This window comes from Apium graveolens, chromosome 1 (genome assembly GCF_009905375.1).
Source record: "Apium graveolens cultivar Ventura chromosome 1, ASM990537v1, whole genome shotgun sequence".
Classification (NCBI taxonomy): domain Eukaryota; kingdom Viridiplantae; phylum Streptophyta; class Magnoliopsida; order Apiales; family Apiaceae; genus Apium; species Apium graveolens.
This window is the reverse complement of record NC_133647.1, coordinates 130,162,597-130,183,753: the sequence shown is the minus strand read 5'-3', so window position 1 is coordinate 130,183,753 and position 21,157 is coordinate 130,162,597. Positions and strand designations below refer to the sequence as shown.

General features: G+C 31.5%; 1 protein-coding gene across 1 annotated transcript; it reads right to left on the bottom strand.

The window, feature by feature from the left end:
• Window positions 1-18,201: 18,201 nt before the first annotated feature.
• LOC141706515 (chitin elicitor receptor kinase 1-like) lies at window positions 18,202-20,867 on the bottom strand. Its single transcript, XM_074509248.1, has 4 exons — window positions 20,848-20,867; window positions 19,928-20,277; window positions 19,263-19,384; window positions 18,202-18,462 (listed from the first exon to the last, which is right to left on the bottom strand). The coding sequence occupies exons 1-4, from the start codon at window positions 20,865-20,867 to the stop codon at window positions 18,202-18,204; spliced, it is 753 nt and encodes a 250-aa protein (XP_074365349.1).
• Between the last annotated feature and the right edge of the window lie 290 nt (window positions 20,868-21,157).

Sequence of the window (21,157 nt, the reverse complement as noted above, 5' to 3'; positions counted from 1 at the left end):
AAAATTCTAACTAATTTTATCCATTGTATGAGATCTTCCAATTCGCAACCTTATTGATTAACAATACATTTGCTGGTAATTGAACTGCGGACTTTGAGAAAATGTATGGGCCATATTAGCCACTACTTAGGGATTACATTTGGCAATTCCATTTCTTTCATTTTATTTTTTATATAGATATTCTGAATTTTGTAATATGGGACTAGATTTTACATGAATATTATATATTACGAAGAAAGCATATATGTCATTAACCTTCATAGTCCCCTTATGCAATACAAATTTCCTATGTGCATAGCTTAACTAAATCTTTTAATTTTCAGGTACATTTTCTTCAATAAAGCATGTGTCATTTTTGGAAAAATATCAAACATTTCATCTCTAGAGTCTATTCTATAGCGATTTCATAAGCTCTAACTTTTTTAAGATCATGTCAAAAGATGTAAATATGTTAGTTCTCATTCAATTTCAAGTTTTCCAAAATTCAAAATGAAATAATTAGGTTTAATCAATTTCTTGGCCAATTAATAATCCTCTTTGTCCTTATTTACTGCAATATAAACTCTGATACCATGTTAAATTGATAAGTGTTCTCTGTTATTTAATCATTCAATTTCTGGTAATGATGTGTATAATGAGGTTATGTTTATATATTTCAATATTATAATATTATAATTGTACAGTTAATATCAAAATAAAATATATATTTAATATATTTTCATACTACTTATATATTTTTATATTATAAATATGAATTTTAACTTTAGTCTTTATTGAGCATAACATTCCCTGCAATCTTAAGGTCTATTGTGTTAAAAATTTTATGTTTAATCTTAACATAAAAATGTAGAATAATTTTTGTGTTAGTATTAATTTTGGAACTACAATTAATATGAACATTAATTAAGTTATATTTTTACGAAGGCGATTCAATTTCGTAAGTGATTAAAATTTGTGTTGTCCGTGTAAATTGTGAAAATATCTCTTGAGTTTTTCAGTAGAAAATTTCATATTTCCATACTAAAACGCCACCCATATATATATATGGTTTATCATCTACCAGTATCTCTCTTAGTCACTCTATGTGGTTATTGTAACGACCATGAAATTCAAGTGCGTACTGCCGTTTTATTTATATAAGAAAACAATGTTTCAGGTATACTATCTATATAAGAAAGCGATGATTCACGTGGTTTGCAGGCTATTGCACGAGCCCGTAGGGTTTACCCAGTGCGCACCCCGAAAGGTAGCGGTTGTAGATTATCTACGATAAAAAAAATAGTGATTGCATAGAAATACTTATTTCATAATAACTAGCATTAAATAGTGCTACTATTATAATTATTGAACTCCTATAATTTTATTTTCTTTCCTAATAAAAAAAAGATTGATTATTTGCATATATTATTCTATTTTGCCGGGTAATATTTAATATTTTTATTTTGGTTAATTGTTATATTGTTATTAAATATTTTATTTAATAATTTACGGATTTTTTAATTTTTAAAATAAAAAATGGCTTATTAGAGAAGTTTTGGATAAATATGTTTTTAGGGGAAAAATCTAGAGTATAAGATATTTTCAAGAAGAATCCTAGAGTTAGGTGGAAGAGTTAGTAAATATATATCAAAATCAAAAATGTGTTTAGTACTCTTCTTCTATTAAAGATCTTATATATGTTAGCCATAGTTTTCCCTTCAACACACTAAAACTCACACATTTAATTCAATTAAAAGAAAAGAAAGAAAGCTTGAAGAATTAAAGGAATCAAAGGAGTTGGTTTGTTTTGGGTAGGGTGGAAATCTTTATCAAGAAGGGTTCTAATTTTTCTCTAATTTATTGGAGGTAATAATCCTTATCAATTTTTTTTCATTAAATCTCTTTATTAAAAATGGTATATCACAATTAAGGAAAGTAGTAATGGATTAATATTGTTTTGATTGTCGATATAATAGTTACAGGTGTGTAATTTGCAAATTGATACAAAAAAGTTAGAGCTAGAAATTGGGTTTTTATTTGGCCTCCCCGATTCTTTTAAGCGGTCATATAACCGGAGTTAGAAATATAAGAATTGGGGTTCTGTTCGAGGTCACCATTGGCCATGGCGGCTCGGCAGTGGTGGTAGGGTGTTGCTGGTGCTCTGAGAAATGAGAAGATGGGATTTTGAGGGCGGTGTGCGTGTGATTGTGTTGTAGGTTTACCAGAAACAAGAGAGAGGTGAGGAAAAAGAGTTAAATCGAAGGAGAGAGTGAAAGATAAAGGTGAGGATGTTGGAACAATTCTGCTACTAGCTAATCAACTATATATGTTTAAAATGAATAAATTGCGCTCCAAATAAGCGTTATCTTATTTCATGAATTGCAAAGTACATAAATAGGAACATGCAACAGAACTCCTAAAAACTAGTACACCACCTGACCACTTCGTACTATAACTTTTTTATTCAAACGACTACAAACTAAACTCTTAAAAGGTCTCCACGATGCACACGACCCTGAAGATTAAATCAGCAACTAAATTTGAATTAAAACATTAACCAAAAACTAAATAAAATGATTAAATAAATTTAGATTAAAACCAATAAATCTCCTCCTTAATCTGAATTTGTCGGAACTCCAGCTTTCCCACCCAACAACGATCTCATTTTCTCGAACTTCACTGTGGTAAGTGCTTTTGTGAGATAATCTGCTCTTTGTTCTCCAGTGCCAATGTGTTTGATCACAACATCCCCCTTCTCGACACATTCTCGTATAAAATGGTAGCGTATGTCAATATGCTACCTTCGTTCGTGGAATACAGGATTCTTAGCAAGGTGAATCATGGATTTATTTTCTATGAGTAATGCCACAGGACCCATACCCTTACCTATTATCCGTATGAGTAAGTTGTTCGACCATATAGCTTGGCAAGCCGCCGCTGTAGCTGCCATGAATTCCGCTTCACAAGACGATAAAGCAACACGCCTCTATTTTTGAGAAACCTATGTAATTAAACTCTCATTTAAGTAAAGTGCCATGCCTCCTGTAATTTTCTGATCTTCCACATGACCAGCAAGGTCGCTATCAGAGTAACCCAGCAACATGTTATTCTGACAATGTTATGTGTACACCAGTCCAAGGTCAAGTGTGCCTTTAACATACCTTAACATGCATTTTACAGCGTTCTGGTGCATCATTGTGGGTCTCTCCATGAATCTACTGATAATTCCAACTGAGTACGCTAAATCAGGTCGTGTGTGCAGTAAGTAACGCAAGCCTCCTATCAAGCTTTTGAATTCTGTAGCATCGATTTGAACTTCATCTTCATCTTTGTGAATAATTTCTTTGGGTTCCATTGGGTACTTTAGTGGATTACAATCAACCATGCCAGCCTTCTCAAGTACCTTTTTCCCATAACCACTTTGCTTCAGCTGTATATACCCCATTCCTTGTTCCATTTTGATCCCCAAGTAATATGCCAACTTACCCAAATCGCTCATATCAAACCTGTTGCTCATCTGAGTTTTAAACTTGTTAATGACCTACAAATTAGAGCCCATTACAAGTATGTCATCAATATATACGGCGACTATTAGCACCTCAGTACCCATCTTTCTTGTATATACCGCCTGCTCGTATGGGCATTTTATAAAGCCCATATCCTCCAAACTTTTGCTTAATTTAAAATACCATGTGCGCGGTGCCTGTCGCAGTCCGTACAATGCCTTAAATAATCTATAAACCAAGTGTTCTTTACCTCGCTTCACAAATCCTTCTAGTTGTGCGACATATACTTCTCCTGGATTTCCCCATTTAAGAATGATGTTGTGACGTCTAAATGGTGAACTTCCCAATTATTTTTTGGTGCAAGTGCAAGTAATAAATGAATGGTTTCGATACAAGTCACAGGAGAAAACATCTATTCAAATCCACACTTGTTTTTGAACATACCCTTTTGTAATAATACTAGCCTTATACTTGATAACGTTCCAATTCCCAAGTCTTGTTTGTAGGGTTTCAAGCACATAAACGGAACGAAAACAATAATAAAAACGTGAAAAATCAGAATTTTCAAAACCCACCGCAGGATCCGTGCGAAAAATAGATATTTAATTCGTAGATCAGATTGTTTACCTTAAGAAGCTTTACAAATTGGTTGACTAGTGGAGATCCAAAGCTTGTTCAATCACCACGCATCCCTCTCTCGCGATCTACGCTCTATCGGTATCCACACGAATGCTTGAACGCAAGGATTGGATGTGTACTAGCACAAATTCGTTTTTTCTTGCTCTCTCCATCTTCTCTCTTGGTGGCTAGAGTTTTAGTAAAAGTCTTTTTTTATCCAAAATCAGCCACACAAGAGATATTATATAGAGAGTATAATAAGAATTATAACTCTTAACTAATTAGGAGTTATTATTAATTCGAAATTTCTATTGTTATAATAATTAACACTACAACAAAATAAGGCTAAATACAACTGATTAAATACAATCGGGGTCAAATTCAACCCCTTTCGATTGAATTTAAGTGTTGCGGCTAAATTCAACCGCATGTGGTCGTATATAATTATGGTCATATTTATGCGGTCGAATTTAGCAACAAATGTGACCGTATGCGGTTGAATTTAGCCGCAGCACTTAAATTCAACCGCATTCGGTCAAATTTAGCCTTACCAAAAAAATGGGTATACGGTTGAATTTAGCGGTACTCCTAAATTCAACCGTATCCAGTCGAATTTAGCATTTCCAAAAAAATGAGGGAAATTTTCCCGCCAGCCAATTTTTTGACACTCCTAAATTCAACCGTTTTTGGTCGAATTTGATATTTCGAAATGAAGGGAAATTTCCTTCACTTTTAAAACATTGGTTGCAAAAGTGGGGGAAATTTTCCGCTTTTTTAAAAATTGTAATTTTAGTACAAATCAATTGTATTTATCTATTATGAATGCATTTGGTAATATTAATTATTTTCAGAATTTAATTTTTTTAAAATAAATTATTTAAGTAACTTATTAACTTTGTTCAAGTTATTTGGGAACCGAGCTGTTCACGAAACAAATATTAAGATTTGTATATATTTTAGTGATATGTTATAAATTTTAGAAAAAATTAACGTATTCGGTGTGCTATTTTAACAATCATTCAGTAGTTTGACCACTACTTATTGCTAGTGTTTAGTCCCAAACTAATTTTTTGATTTTTTTTAAAAAAATATTTATGAATGGCCCAATTGTAAGTATATCAAAATCTATATATTTTAGTGATCTGGTAATTTTTTTTGAAAAAAAATAATATATTAGGTTTACTATTTTAATAGTCAACCAGTAGTTTGACAAGTACTTTTTACTACTGTTTACTGATATGATAAGAAATTTAGAAAAAATAAATGTATTTGGTTCGCTATTTTAACAGTCAACTAGTAGTTTGACCAATTATTCTTACTAGTGTTTATTCCCGTACCGATATTTCAATTTTTTAAAAAATGTTTATGAATGATCCAACCATAAGGATGTCAATATTTATATGTTTTAATGATATGATAAAAATTTTAGGAAAAAACATATATTTGGTTTGCTATTTTAACAGTCAACTGGTAGTTTGATCAGTTATTCTTATTAGTGTTTAGTCCCGTACCGATGTTTCGATTTTTTTAAAAATGTTTATGAATGATCCAACCATAAGTATGTCAAGATCTATATATTGTAATGATATGATAAAAATTTTAGAAAAAAATAAATGTATTTGGTTTGCTATTTTAACACAGTCAACTGGTAGTTTGACCAGTTATTCTTAGTGGTGTTTAGTCCTGTACCGATGTTTCAAGATCTATATATTTTAGTGATATGATAAAAAATTTAGAAAAAAATAAATGTTTTTCGTTTGTTATTTTAACAGTTAACAAGTAGTTTGACCGGTACTTCTCGCTAGTGTTTAGTCACATACTGATGTTCGATTTTTTAAAAAATGTTTATGAATGATCCAACCATAAGGATGTCAAGATATATATATTTTAGTGATATAATAAAAAATTTAGAAAAAAATAAATGCATTTGATTTGATATTTTAACCGTCAACTAGTAGTTTGACAAGTACTTCTTACTAGTTTTAGTCCAATATCGATGTTTCGATTTTTTAAAAAAATGTTTATGAATGATCCAATATTAAAAATGTCAATATTTAAATATTTTAGTGATATGATAAAAAATTTAGAAAAAAATAAATGCATTTGTTTTGATATTTTAACAGTCAACTAGGAGTTTGACAAGTACTTCTGACTAGTGATAGTCCGATACCGATGTTTTGATTTTTTAAAAAATGTTTATGAATGATCTAAACATACAGATGTCAATATTTATATATTTTAATGATATGATAAAAAATTTAGAAAAAAATAAATCTATTTAGTTTGCTATTTTAATAGTCCAATAGTAGTTTTATCCACATTTTTTACTAGTATTAAGTCCCATAATGATGTTTTATTTTTTTTAAATATGTTTATGAATGATCCAACATTATAGATATTTAGATTTATATATTTTAGTGATATGATAAAAAAATTCAAAAAATAAATAAATGTATTTTAATCATTAGATCTCGATTATTGTTACAAATAAAGTATAAATAAACATTATTCTAAATTTCACAGCACACTCTTGTTAATGGAATTTATCATAAAATTGATCAAAATCATAATTTTAATTTTTTAATAAAATAATGAGTTGTTAAAATTAATTATAAAATTATAATATTTTAATAAAAAGATTAAGAAATTACAATATATTTTTTGAGAAATTATTCGGATTTTAATTTCATAACAGAAAATACCTAATATATGAATTTATAAATTGACACTCCTAAATTCAACTGATTGCGGTCGTATTTAGAATGTCAACGTCAGCGATCCGCGTGATTTAGATCCAACGTGCCAAATTCAATCACTAAACTGTAATCCAACGGCTGATTTTACTTTTAAAAAAAAATAAAATTCAATATCTTTTTTTAAGTTAAACTACCCCCACCCCCTCCCGTATCCTGTTCCCCTCCCCCTCCCCCTCCCATGTGCTCTCTGCCCCCGCCCCCTCCCCCCTCCCCCCTCCCCCATGTTCTCTCACCGTCACCACTTAACCCCCTCCCTCCCCCTTTTTCGTTCTTTTTTCCGGCCAATCCCATTTTTTCCCGACCACCTCTTTTTAGTTTCTATTCGTACAAACATCCGCCCCCAACACCCATCTTCTATCTTTATTTTCTTGAACAAAATATTAAATGGGCCTTTAAAATTTTGTGTTTCTATATCATTTTTGATTGTGGGTTTGTATTTAGGAAAATTGTAGGAGTATATATGTGAAAATTTCGAATTGAAAACTTGATATTTGTGATTTGGTATTATTTTTGAATTATTTGTTGTGTTCTTGATAGGGTTATATGTTAATATAATTATTGATAATTGATTGTATAGGTTATTGACTTTGTTTTGTGATATTGAGTGTTGAATTTGGTCGAGTTTACATTATTTCGAGTTTGGCCGGAAAACTTGTCATTTTGATCGGAAAATGGATTGTATTGTTGGTGATGTTAGTTTTAGATTTTGGAAATGATTTATTGTGTGAAATTGAACCCAAAAAATTTCATTTTTGGCAATATCGGAGTTATCGGAATGGTTGTCGGATTTTTTGAAGCTCACCGGAATTTGAGAATTTTTCGGTGAGATTTTTTTTAAATATGGTACTCGTTAATTCGACCGCATTCGGTTGAATTTAGAACAATATTTTTAACCATATGTGGTAGAATTTATAGTATTGGCGGACTTTTTAAGTTTTTTCAAAAAATTCAATTTTTTGGGCGGGATTTTCAAATTTTTGGTGAAAAATAAATTCCATCGCTTTCAGTTGAATTTAAGCGGTTGAATTTAGCCGCGCGTATACTAATTACGATCGATTTACTAAACAGGACTCGAGCGAATGCGACTGGTCCAAAAACCGGTCATATTTAGTTAAATATGACCGAAAATGGTTGAATTTAACTAAATACAACCAATTTTTAACCGGTCATATTTACCCATTTTTTTTGTAGTGTAAGTCACATTTAATTATTTAACAACGGCATTTCATAATTAATATTAGTAAATTTGAATATCAATATTTATCTAATTAATTAAGTCATACTTAATTAATATTATAAATAATTCAAATTACTTTAATATAATTTCAATCAAATTTAAATTAAATAATCCTTCAAGCATTATTACTGTGTGACCCTATAGGTTATTATTACATTAACAATGAATTTTAAATCTAATTTAAAATCGTAAACAATGAGCGGCATCTAGTAATACATCATTGCTACCCAAGTAATAATAATTGAATCGATGATCGATTAAACCTTTCGTGAATAATGTACAATGTAATATAATCCCTTTAACCAAATATTATAGATTAAACTAGAGGCATGTATTGTGTGATCCTCATCATAGTTTAATCCAAGTTTCCTTGATCAATGAGTAGACTATCATATCAAAACAACATTTGAGCATAGTCACGCATTTCATAGTCTAACTCACACAAGAGGTCGATAATATCACTCCTAAAATAGGAGGGTTAAATCCCATCTAGATCATTCATATTTCTCACATGATTCATAATATACCCAATGTCCACTTTTATCATTACCCGGTCAAGGATAACTTTTAATGGAATCAATATATATTAATTCTCTTATAGAAATATAATGACTTCAGGTCTAAGGACCATTACATCATTATTACTGTGAGAATTACTTATGACACAACAGACATGTAGAATCTCACATTGGGTCTGTCCAGCACCATGTATATATACATTTGCCTGTGTTTTTTACTTTAGTATCAATATACATATGATCAATGAGATGTGATCATCAGTCAACAAACACACCAGTCTTCATGCATTATTATTGTCCCTTAATAATAATACTCGACTAGGGACCTTTAGGAATATTGATATTATTCTCATAATCTCGTTTCTAAGTCACGTACTTAGAGATATAGAATTGCATATCATATTCCAAGAACATTTATTAATCTAACATTTATATCGCAGTAAATTAATAATTAATAAATTATAAAGGGAATAATCGATAGAACATAAATATTAATGATCCTAATGTCTTAAACTAAAACATCATAGTGTTGTCTCTAGGGCAAAAACATTAACAATCTCCCACTTACACTAGAGCCAATCACCCATTTATCTAATACTCATGGAACTAGTATGACCATCGTGCTTCTGCTGCGACAAAGCCTTAGTCAGTGGGTCTGCAACACTATCATTACTATGCACTTTACATTTATATCTCCTTAATCATTAATATCATTAATAAGGTAATATCTCTTAAGGACATGCCTAAACAGTCTCATTGGTTGTTTTGAAAACATCAATATATTCGGCTTTCATTGAATCATCAATGTTCTTGCTGTGAACTATTCAAGCTAACATCAATTATATTTAGACAAAATAAAAAACAAACATAAACTCGTAATCATCCTTTTCTATCCAAAAATTAGGTACAGAAACCCTTTACAACAAGTTCCCTATCTTCTCCATACACCAAAAAGAAATCTTTAGTCCTCTTTAAGTACTTAAGAATATTCTTGAAAACTATCCAGTGACTCTCAACTAGATTAGAATGGTATCTGATCATCATGCTCAAAGCATACGAAACATCAGGATGAATACATATGATTGTACACATTATAGATCCAATTTTTGACGCATCTGGAACTTTCTCAAATGGCCCTTATCATCTAATGATTTAGGGGGAAATTATCTTTTGAGATCACTATCCCATGAGACATCGAAACATATCATTTCTTTGTCTCCTGCATCCTAAAATGATACAATATTTTATCAATGTATGTACTCCGACTAGGTCGATTAATCTCTTCAATCTATCTCTATAGATCTTGATCTCTAATATATAGGTAGCATCACCTAAGTCTTTCATCGAGAAACTATTTCTCAACCAAGTTTTAACAGCCTGTAGAGAAGGTATGTCATTTCATACCTATTGTATGTCATCTATATATTAATACTGGGAATGTCACATGGCTCCCACTAACCTTCTTGCAAACACATGGTCATCTTCATTTTGAATAAAGCCAAACTCTTTGACCATTTTGTCAAAATGAATATTCATTCTCCTTGAGGCTTGCTTCAATCTATAAATAGATAGAAGCAACTTACAAACCATCTTAGCAAACATTTTATCGATAAAACCCTCAGGTTGTATCATATATACATCCTTTTCAAGGCTCCCATATAAGAAAGCGGTTTTGACATCCATTTGCCAAATCTCATAGTCAAAGTAAGCAACTATTGCTAAAAAAATCTCGATGGACTTGACCATAGTAACTGGTGAAAAAGTCTCATCATAGTCTATACCATGAATTTGTTTGAAACCTTTTGCCACTAGTCGCACCTTATAGGTCTGTACTTTACCATCCATGTCAGTTTTCTTCTTGAAAACCAACTTGAACCCTATAGGTTTTACCCCTTCGAGTGGATCAACTAAATTCAGTACTTTATTTTGATACATGGATTTCATCTCGGATTTCATTGCCTCCAGCCATCTCTCGGAGTCTGGACTATTCATAGCATCTTGTAGGTGTGAGGCTTACCATTATCGGCAAGCATCGCATAAACATCTTGAGTCAAAAGAAATCCATAATTTCTCCCGGACACATGGTGAATTCTACTAGATCTATAAATAACCTGTGTTTCCTAAACATGATTACTTTTAACATTTTGATGTACATCCTGATCTTATTTCAGCTCTGGTTTAATGTTATTATGTGGTTCTCGATCTTCATCGAAATGTATTATCCTCCCACTGATTTTCTTAGAAAGTAGTTCTCCCTCAAAAAATACAGCAGCCCGAGCAACAAACACTTTGTTCTCGAAAGGATTATAAAACTATACCCTAGTCTCACTTGGATATCCCACAAAATAACAGCTATCTAATTTTGGTCCAAGCTTGTTAGAGGCTAAATATTTTACAAACACTTCACATCCCCAAATTTTCATAAATGACATGCTATGACATTCATCACTCTATATCTCATACGTAGTATTTTGAACCGCTTTAGTCGGAACTTGTTTAAGTGTATATGCAGCTGTTTCTAGAGCATAACCCTAGAAACTGAATGGAAGATCCGCTTGACTCATCATCGATCGCACTATGTCCAACAAGGTATAATTTCTCCTCTCAGAATCTCTATTCCATTGAGGTGTTCCATAAGGAGTAAGTTATGATACATTATCACACTCCTTCAAGAAACTATTAAAATTGAGGTTTAAGTATTCTCCTCCAGGATCTGATCATAAAACTTTTATACTATTCCCTTGTTTTGTTTTCTACTTCGGCCTTATATTCTTTGAACATATCAAAAGAATCAGATTTGTTCTTCATATTAACCACATATCCATATCTATTGAAATCATCAATAAATGTTATAAAGTACTATAAGCCCCTTGCCATCATACGCATTCGACAACATACATCATTATGTATAAGTTATAATTGTTCGGTGGCCCTTTCACCTGATCAGGTAAAAGAAGCTTTAGTCATTTTTCCAATGAGACAAAGTTCGCATCTTCCGTATGATTCAAAATGAAATTTATCCAAGTATTCACCTATATGTAACTCAGAAATGTGTTTCTCATTAATATGTGTTAACGACAATGCTAGAGGTAATGTTTGATTTGAGTCAACTTAGAACATATAAATTATTAACTAATTGTGCAACATTATATGTCTTATCATTGAAATAAAATAAACAACTATTATTTATTTAATTAAAATGAAAACCTTTCTTGTCTTGACAAGAAATTGACTTAATGTATCCCTAAAGGCAGGCAGGTAATAACAATTTATCAAGTTCTCAATCTCGCCTTATGGGGAAAATTAGGTATCGAGTTCCTTCAACTAGAGCAACAACTTTTGCTCAAATTCTAACCATATACCTGAAGCTTGACCATTGCTAGTCTTCTTCTTTAGATCTTCCAAATAAGCTCGATAATTTAATTTCCATTCATCAAGTTATTTCCACAAAAATGACAATCATCTCCTTTAGCAACACCATTATTAGGCTTCAAAAGCCCTTTGGGATTGGACTTTGGTTTGGCACCGAATAAGATCAAATATACATTCCATGTGTACATCATCAATATGAACGTAATTCATGCCTTATCGTATTATTTTCAACAGTTCTAAACATGCTTAACAACTCAGTGAGTGTTCTGTCTATCTTATTCCTTTTGTTCTTAACAAACTGAGAATAGAAGTTGTTCAAAGATCATTTGATCAAATCAAGCTAAGTCTCTAGACCATTCTTGAAACCCAAAATATCAAGGTACATATGCCTATCACATTTAGAACATGTGGTCCAACCAGAAATGATTCTCCCATTAATGCAAAAATATGGTGCCTTATTATTGTCAAATCTTTCCGATGAGCCTATCCTTCAAACATCTTTTGAAGGTGCTCAATCATATCATAAGCATAATTATGCTCTTGTTACTTCTAATGCTCAGCACTCATAATTATAAGCATAAGACATGAAACATCAGTTTCATAATTAATTTTCTTCTAGTAAGCATTTTGTTATGCACATGTTTCATTCTCAGCTAGAAGAAATAAGGGAGGGGTTTGAGTGAAATCCTTGAACCCGAGGACAATCCTCAAGTTCCCATATCAATCGAGGAAAATTATTTCATGTCAACTTGTCCTTCTCAAGGACTATTACATAGAGAAGTTATTTGTGTTATTTGTCATTTGATATATATAATATTAAAGTGCATAAAATGACTTAGTCTACAGATGATCATTAAATTATGTTCAAGTGATTATTCATATATATTTTCACAATATATATCTTCCATTATTTTTATCAAATCAATAGCCCTAACTATTAATTTGGAAAAAATATCTTATATATCCTTTCTAGTGAGCCAAGATCCATATTTTACCACGCGTTAGGTTAGCTTTGGGTTTTCTCCTAAAACATGATTATTTAGGTAGACAACATTTGTTAATTATATCAACTATATAACTCTTGGATAGCTTGGTGGAACAATATTTGTTCATATTTATCTAATAAATCTCGCCAAACTGTATGCTTCTTGTGATAATTTAGGTAAGTCAAACCCAATAGTCAAAAAGTATCAATATACTTCAAGACATCTCCCACGATAGATGGGAGAACTTCGATTTTACGAACCCACTCCTGGTCGATCTAGGGGTTCACGCATTGGACTCATTGGAAGTCATCTGATCAACTTAATATTAACTTTAGGGTTTTGTTAATTTTAAAACGATCATGACTCCATCATAAAGAGATTCCTAATTTTTTCTTGAATAAAATACTTCAAATCAATATTCGTCAATGAACTCGCTTTTGACAAAATCGCCCCCTGTCAGAAACAAAGAAAATTTATATTTTATTCCATGTTTCATAAACATAAAAATCTCATAATCGTTTATTCATTTTAAAATCTTGAATCATTACAGATTTTATCTTATCTAGCAAGCATGGCATGGGTGTCGTATCTAATACATACATCCTTAATCTAATTAAGCATGCATCTTTATAAACTACTCTGCACAAACATTCATCATATGCGCATATATATGTAAAGTGCAATAAATAAATATGGTTTTTTATGGATTCATCCTATGTGATCTTTATCAAGCTAATGACAAAGATCTAGGTCAATCTAAGGTGGAAAATAAATACAGGCTAACTATTACATGTCTTGTTTCTTGTATTACTTCCTTGGATGGCCTCCGTGTGGGATTACCTTGATCTTAAAATCCTCATGTCTTCATGTACATTACAAGAATGAAATATGAAAACTAGTCTAATGAACTTACAAGAAGAACTCGAGTTACATTTGAGATTTAATAATTACAAGATTAAACGACATGCAAGCCGTATTTGAGAAACCAAAACTATTAACCTAAGGTCATAAGCCATAACCATCCACCATGCTTAATTAACACAAAATAACATGTCAAAACACATAATTTGATCTTAACATATCATACCCATCATGATCTAATCATAAAAACCAAATATTAAAAAAATCAGAAAATTCGAAATTAAATCTCATAACATTAAATCGCAGATTACAGGGCTTAAACAACGTCAAAGGCCTTACAAATCAGACGCTCTATTCCAAATGAAATAGCGTATTCGTTCGCCAAAATCGGATACCAGACACAGATTTCAGCAAATCCGCTGCATCCGATTCAGAATCGTATCAAATACGATTCTTATAATAAGAACAAATACAAAATATGTATATATGAGTATATATACAGATTATATAATCATCATATGATTATACAACTCTCATGAATATCATATATTTAAAACATATATATACATACCCATATATAAACATAACAAAATGTAAAACATACAAAATCACATACATAACAGTCATGGAATATTATATACATGTTATCATCATAAAACCAGTAAACACATAAACAAATTAAACAATTTTCGCAAGTAGCTCTGATGCTATTGTAGGGTTTCGAGCAAATAATCGCAATGCAAACAATAATTAAAAACATGAAAAATCAGAATTTTTGAAACCCACCGCATGATCCATGCGAAAAATACATTTTTAATTCATAGATCGGATTGTTTACCTTAAGAAGCTTTACAAATTGGTTGCCTAATGGAGATCCAAAGCTTGTTCAATCACCACGCATCCCGCTCTCGCGATCTACGCCTTATCGGTATCCACACGAATGCTTGAACGCAAGGATTGGATGTGTTCTAGCACAAACTCGTTGCTTCTTGCTCTCTCCATCTTCTCCCTTGGTGGCCAGGGTTTTGGTAAAAGTCTTTTTTTTTAATCCAAAATCAGCCACGCAAGAGATATTATATAGAGAGTGTAATAAGAATTATAAATCTTAACTAATTACGAGTCATTATTAATTTGAAATTCCTATTTGTATATTAATTAAGTCACATTTAATTATTCAACAACTGAATTTCATAATTAATATTAGTAAATTCGAATATCAATATTTATCTAATTAATTAAGTCATACTTAATTAATATTATAAATAATTCAAATTACTTTAATATAATTTAAATCCAATTGAAATTAAATAATCTTTCAAGCATTCTTAGTGTGTGACCCTATAGGTTATTATTACGTTGGCAATGAATTTTAAATCTAATTTAAAATCATAAATAATGAGCGGCATCTAGTAATACATCATTGCTACCCAAGTAATAATAATTGAATCGGTGATCGATTAAACCTTTCGTGAATAATGTACAACGTAATATAATCCATTTAACCAAATATTATAGATTAAACTAGAGGCATGTAATGTGTCATCCTCATCATAGTTTAATACAAGTTTCCTTGATCAATGAGTAGACTATCATATCAAATCAATATTTGAGTGTGGCCACGCATTTCATAGTCTAGCTCACACAAGAGGCCAATAATATCACTCCTAAAATAGGAGGGTTAAATCCAATCTAGATCATTCATATTTCGCATATGATTCATAATATACCCAATGTCCACTTTTATCATTATCTGGTCAAGGATAACTTTTAATGGAATCAATATATATTAATTCTCGTATATAAATATAATGACTTCAGGTGTAAGGACCATGTACATTTACATATGCCTGTGTTTTTGACTTTAGTATCACTATACCTGTGATCAATGAGATGTGATCATCAGTCAATAAACACAACAATCTTAATGCATTATTATTATCCCTTAATAATAATACTCGACTAAGAACCTTTAGAAATATTGATACTATTCTCATAATCTCATTTCTATGTCACGTACATAGAGATATAGAGTTGCATATCATATTCCAAGGACATTTATTAATCTAACATTTATATCGCAGTAAATTAAGAATTAGTAAATTATAAAGGGAATAATCGATAGAACATAAACATTAATAATCCTAATGTCTTAAACTAAAACATCATAGTGTTGTCTCTAGGGCACAAACACTAACATTATTTCCCTCCACGACATCCATTTTTGCCTTCATTGCTTTTCTCCATTCACACATCTTAGCAACTTGATTCAAATTGGAAGGCTCATCTACCCCCATTAACAAGAGTTCTTCTTCTGCCAGTTCTACAGGTTCAGTTGCATTGTAGATATCTGTTAGCGATTTATAAGTCATCGGTTGATCATGTTCTTCTGAACTCGAGGTTGAGACAACTTATCCCAGTGCATTAGTTGACTCCAATCTTATTCCAGATTGTTGACTAGCTATTGGTGGTGTCATAGGGGTTTTTAAATTATCACTGTCATCTTCGCAAATCACTAGTACAAAAATGACTTTTAGCCATGGTCAAAATAGGCCTTTAGCGTCGGTTTTTCAACGTGGTATATGTTGGGGACGCTAAAGGTATATTCTTTTTGCGTCGGGTAATTAGGCGACACTAAAAGTGTTTAGCGTCGGTTAGATGCCCGACTCAAAATTGTCATTTAACCGACGCTCTTGCTTGGACAATTGCGTCGGTCCAATAAAGTGCCGATGCTGGAAGTTGTAATTAAATGCGTCCGTTTATCAAAAAACCGACGCTGAAAGTTAATATTAAAGGCGTCGGTTGTTAAAATTACCGACGCTATATGTTTATGTTAAAGGCGTCGGTCGTTGAAAAAGCCGACGCTATATGTGTATGTTATAGGCGTCGGTTGTTCAATAAAACCGACGCCTAAAGTACTGTAAAAAAAAAATATTCTTTTCGTTTTTATTGATATCCTGAACCTTCTTTTTACAAATACCACCATTCCCACAAATATAACTGAATAATTAAATTAACTAATAATCAAATTAACTAGGAATCAAATTGAAATTAAAGTAGGTCCCAAGCTATCTTTTCATACACACATTGAACAAAAAGTACGATACATTGAATTTTAAATACAATCAAAATATTTTTGATAAAGTAATAAATGACAATGTGTTCCCAAAAAATATTAATGTTCGTTTGGCATCGTCGAATTAGCAATATCGACGTTGAAAAATCCAGCAAATCATCATTTAGCTTGGGAGGTCCAACACTCAAGAATCTCAGCAAAGTCCAACACCTACATAATATAGTCACATATATACAATATTAGTTAGTAATATTTTGGTACATAATTAGCAACATATATCAGATTGTATGTCTCATTTTTCTAGATTTGTCAAAAGTTATTATTGTACCTGATTATAGACATTCGACAATAAATTTTTTTGCCCAAAGTTCTCGAATCTTATTCATTTCCTTCTTAGTATATCTTCTTGAACCAAAACCCTTTTAAATGGAAATGTTAAAATATTTAGACAAATCTTGAGTTTAGATGTTTGTAAAACAATATCAAATATTTTTTGTCTTACCACTTTCCAGTTCGTGTTAATATCTTTTTGACAAAGCATGACTATGTCATGCATGTACTTCATAACAAAAAAACCACACTATATGCCTCCTTCTTGTTGAGGACACTATACATAAAACACTAAGTTTGATTATATATAAATAAATATAACAACAATAAAATTAAAATATTAATTAAACAAGTTATACCTCAACCTCCGTATGAATCCAAAGAAATTATTTTCTGTTATTCCTCTTTCCGCCTCCTGGTATATAAAACTTAAATGCCCTGCGTAATAGGAATATGTCAGTACATAATTCAAAAATCTTAGAAACAAGGATATACATATATATTGTAGACTATTTAAATTAAAGCGTAAGGTCAGTTCTACCAGTTCTAGATCAAAGCGTCTTAGTTTGAAAAAGAAAGTCTGGTTATGTATTTATCAGCAAAACAAGATTCCAAGAACAAGCAGGGAAAACTTAAACATGACCCTATAGATTTTAAATATACTTACAAGGAACAAGCAGGGCAAACTTATATATCACATTACTAAATGGCAAGAGAAGACCTAAAAAAATATATTAGTTGCCAGTTTAAAAAAATTCTTAAGCTACGATGAGTAAAGTAGTAGATTATTTAGGTAGAGTAGAAATATGTGGTAGATCATTTGGGAAGACATATGGAGCAGATCATGCCAGAAGATATATATATATATATATATAGAATTACTATTATTAGAACTTTATTATGACAAATAATGAATAATAATAGTCTAAATATGTAGTACATCATTAATTTTTATCATACATAAATCACTGCCGAAGTTCATAAACCTCGCCTCTGAGTTTAGCGTAGTAAACAACACCAAAGCCACCTTGACCAATCTTATAACTAATGTTGAAGTCATTTGTATCTTTTGCTAGCTCTTCCAATGAGAACTCCACCGACTTATCTACACTTATGCATGTCAGGCGTGGAGAAGCCCCAACTGAGTTCTCTTCACCTTTAAGCAAAGTTCCACCTGGAGCTACAGTCAGAAGAAGGTAGATTAGACTACAGCTACTTGTATAGTACTAGACAATTGCACTTACAAGGATGTAAATACAATGAAAAATCTGCATCATAGGAAAATTACTGGATATGAAAAGAAATCAGCAAGAAGTTCAATAATACTCTTAAACAAATACACACACAGAGGAATTGAGTAAAATTAATAGATTAGTCAAGAGAGTTGGTAAATCAAATTTATATATAGAAAACTTAATCACAAATTAGCAACAAAAATTAAAAGTTAACCATATGTTAATCCAATGGAACTGTACTAAGTTATCACTAAATTTGGAATCCACTTGAAGAATAAAGAACATAAGATCCTCAGAAATCTTATAAACACAGCACCGCTCCACTAGTAATCCTCAACAGATGCAAAAGAATACATTCCACAACCAAAGCCATCTAGTGTCTCCAAGACCTCTCGTCCATGTAGTGAAAATACCAAATCGTGTACTGCATCTTATTTGTTACTAGAGAGCAGAGACATTGAGATTGATATGACCCTACTTCCTCAAAGTGTTCCATTTTCAAGGAAGACACTAGAGTGATCTATTGTTTCTCTCATAGAGAAATATACCATGGTGGTCAAGGGAACCTGGTGATACATAACGGGGATGGAGCCCACGTGTGCCTAAGAACTTCTTTATTTCTGGTAATCAGTTAATTAAGAATCTTCATTGTCTAAATTCTTTAAGATAATACTATGTATCAGGTGAATTCATATCCATTAGGTACCGCATAATTTAATGTTAACAGACAAACACAAGTGGAAAAAAGAGAACAAAAAACTTGAGAATATCATGGGTAGAAAGATCTTCACTTGCTGTTGAGAATCTGATTTTTCCGCTTTCTTCTTCCTGTAAAATCCGAAATAACCTACAAGTAACAGCAATCCTACTGCTACTACTACAGCAATGCCAGCTATGCCTCCGGTGGAAAGCCCTGGTTCCGTAAAATTAAAACATAAGCTCAAACATCATAAAGACTCCACACTACCTTAAATCTCATATATAGTAAATAAACAAAATCAAAATCAGCCAGCATAAGGGTTAGACCTCCTTTGCTGCAAAAAGGAAAACAAACAAAACCGAATCAGATGTCAATTAACATAAAAATTAACCATGATAAAGCAAGTTATAATATATAGCACTCTCAAATCAGAAATATAGATAAGCTACCTTGATTTGAAGGGTACAAAATTTTCATTTAGATTTGCAAAAGCAAAAATACAACTTTAGAAATACATGTTCAATAAGAACAAAAAAATAAAGTACCTAGAATTCAACTACACTTGCAAATATTCCTAAAACTATCAGTAATTATAAAGACTAAATTACCAGCTTCTAAGGAAACTTACAACAAACATATAGACTAATTACTACCAAATAAATCTTTACACAAAGCCCTATAATTCTAAAACAGATGCTTAATTCTATAGACATTAATATAAAACAAAATTCAAGCTCTTAAAAACCGAAATATCACCTTTGCCAGGAACATAAACAATTCCTCTCCCTGCACTAAAATCAACACCAGGATTATACCTCCTCAACAAATTTGCACCATCCACCCCTGATCCTGCTCCAAATTTGACATCACTCACAACAGATCCCAAACTATCCCCGGGCCGAAGCGGATACGTAACGAACAATCCATAATCCTTAGAAACCTTCTTATCACCACAAGAACAATTAACAGTAACATTCAAAACAACAACATCAGGAATTCTATTAGCATCAAACGAATTAAACTTCTGCAACCAAGCACTCGTAGTCAAGTTCGAATAAATCGTATTCGCAATCGTATCATAAGTATCTCCGCTCCTAACACTATACCTAAAAACATGCCCTAAAAAATCTTTATCAATACAATTTCAAATAGTCTATAATATATATATATATATATATTGTAGAATAAAATAATAAAAAATCTCAAAATATATATTTTTAATGAAAATAAATAAATTAAAAAATGAAAATAAAAAATGAGAGGGAGAGAAGAAGGAGAGACAGACCGGGAGAGAGGGAGGAGATTACCGATTACAGTGAAGCAGGGCTAACACAGGAGAATATATGAATTCAATTAGGTAAATAGGCTGTGAAATGAACAAAAAAGTAATATGAGCGTGTATATACGTATATATAGGGGAGTGCCAGAGAGGGAGAGTGCGAGAGAGAGGGAGAGTGCGGGAGAGAGACCTGAGAAGGAGTGCAGAGGTTTCAAGCTCTTCAATCGGGAACTATCACAGAGAACTGGGGCACGTAAAGATGGGTATCTATTGGAGTGTTGAATACGTGAGTAGAGAACTGGGGCACTTAAAGATGGGTATCTATCGGAGTGGAGCCGAGTGGAGTACTTCTCTTAGTTTGAAATTGAACAGACACATGACATCCTCACTATTTCACCCTCTTTTTTCCTTTATCATAATTTTTAAAACTTATTTTACTCTTCTTTTAATTATGTTTTTCGTTTGATTATTTTGAGATTAATAATTATTTTTTTCTTCATAAAATTTTTTTAAGTTTGAGTTACATAAAATTCCGTACATTAAGAAAGTCAATGTTTATATAAAAGTAATACTTGTATCAATTTTAATTGTATTAAATACCCAATCAAAAAAATTATATTAAAAAAATATATTTTGTGAAACAAAGTTGATATTAAAAATATAAATAATATAAATTGAAGATGTGTGACATGGAATAGATTTTGGAA

Bases quoted from the DNA above. Each gene is read 5' to 3' on its own strand.
- LOC141706515 (XM_074509248.1), bottom strand. From the start codon at position 20,867: ATGATAAAGGAAAAAAGAGG. The intron at 19,385-19,927 runs GTGATATTTCGG...TTACGGAACCAG, and splicing joins TGTTTATGTTCCTGGCAAAG to GGCTTTCCACCGGAGGCATA. The intron at 18,463-19,262 runs GTGAAGATCTTT...GCAATTGTCTAG, and splicing joins AATCAGATTCTCAACAGCAA to TACTATACAAGTAGCTGTAG.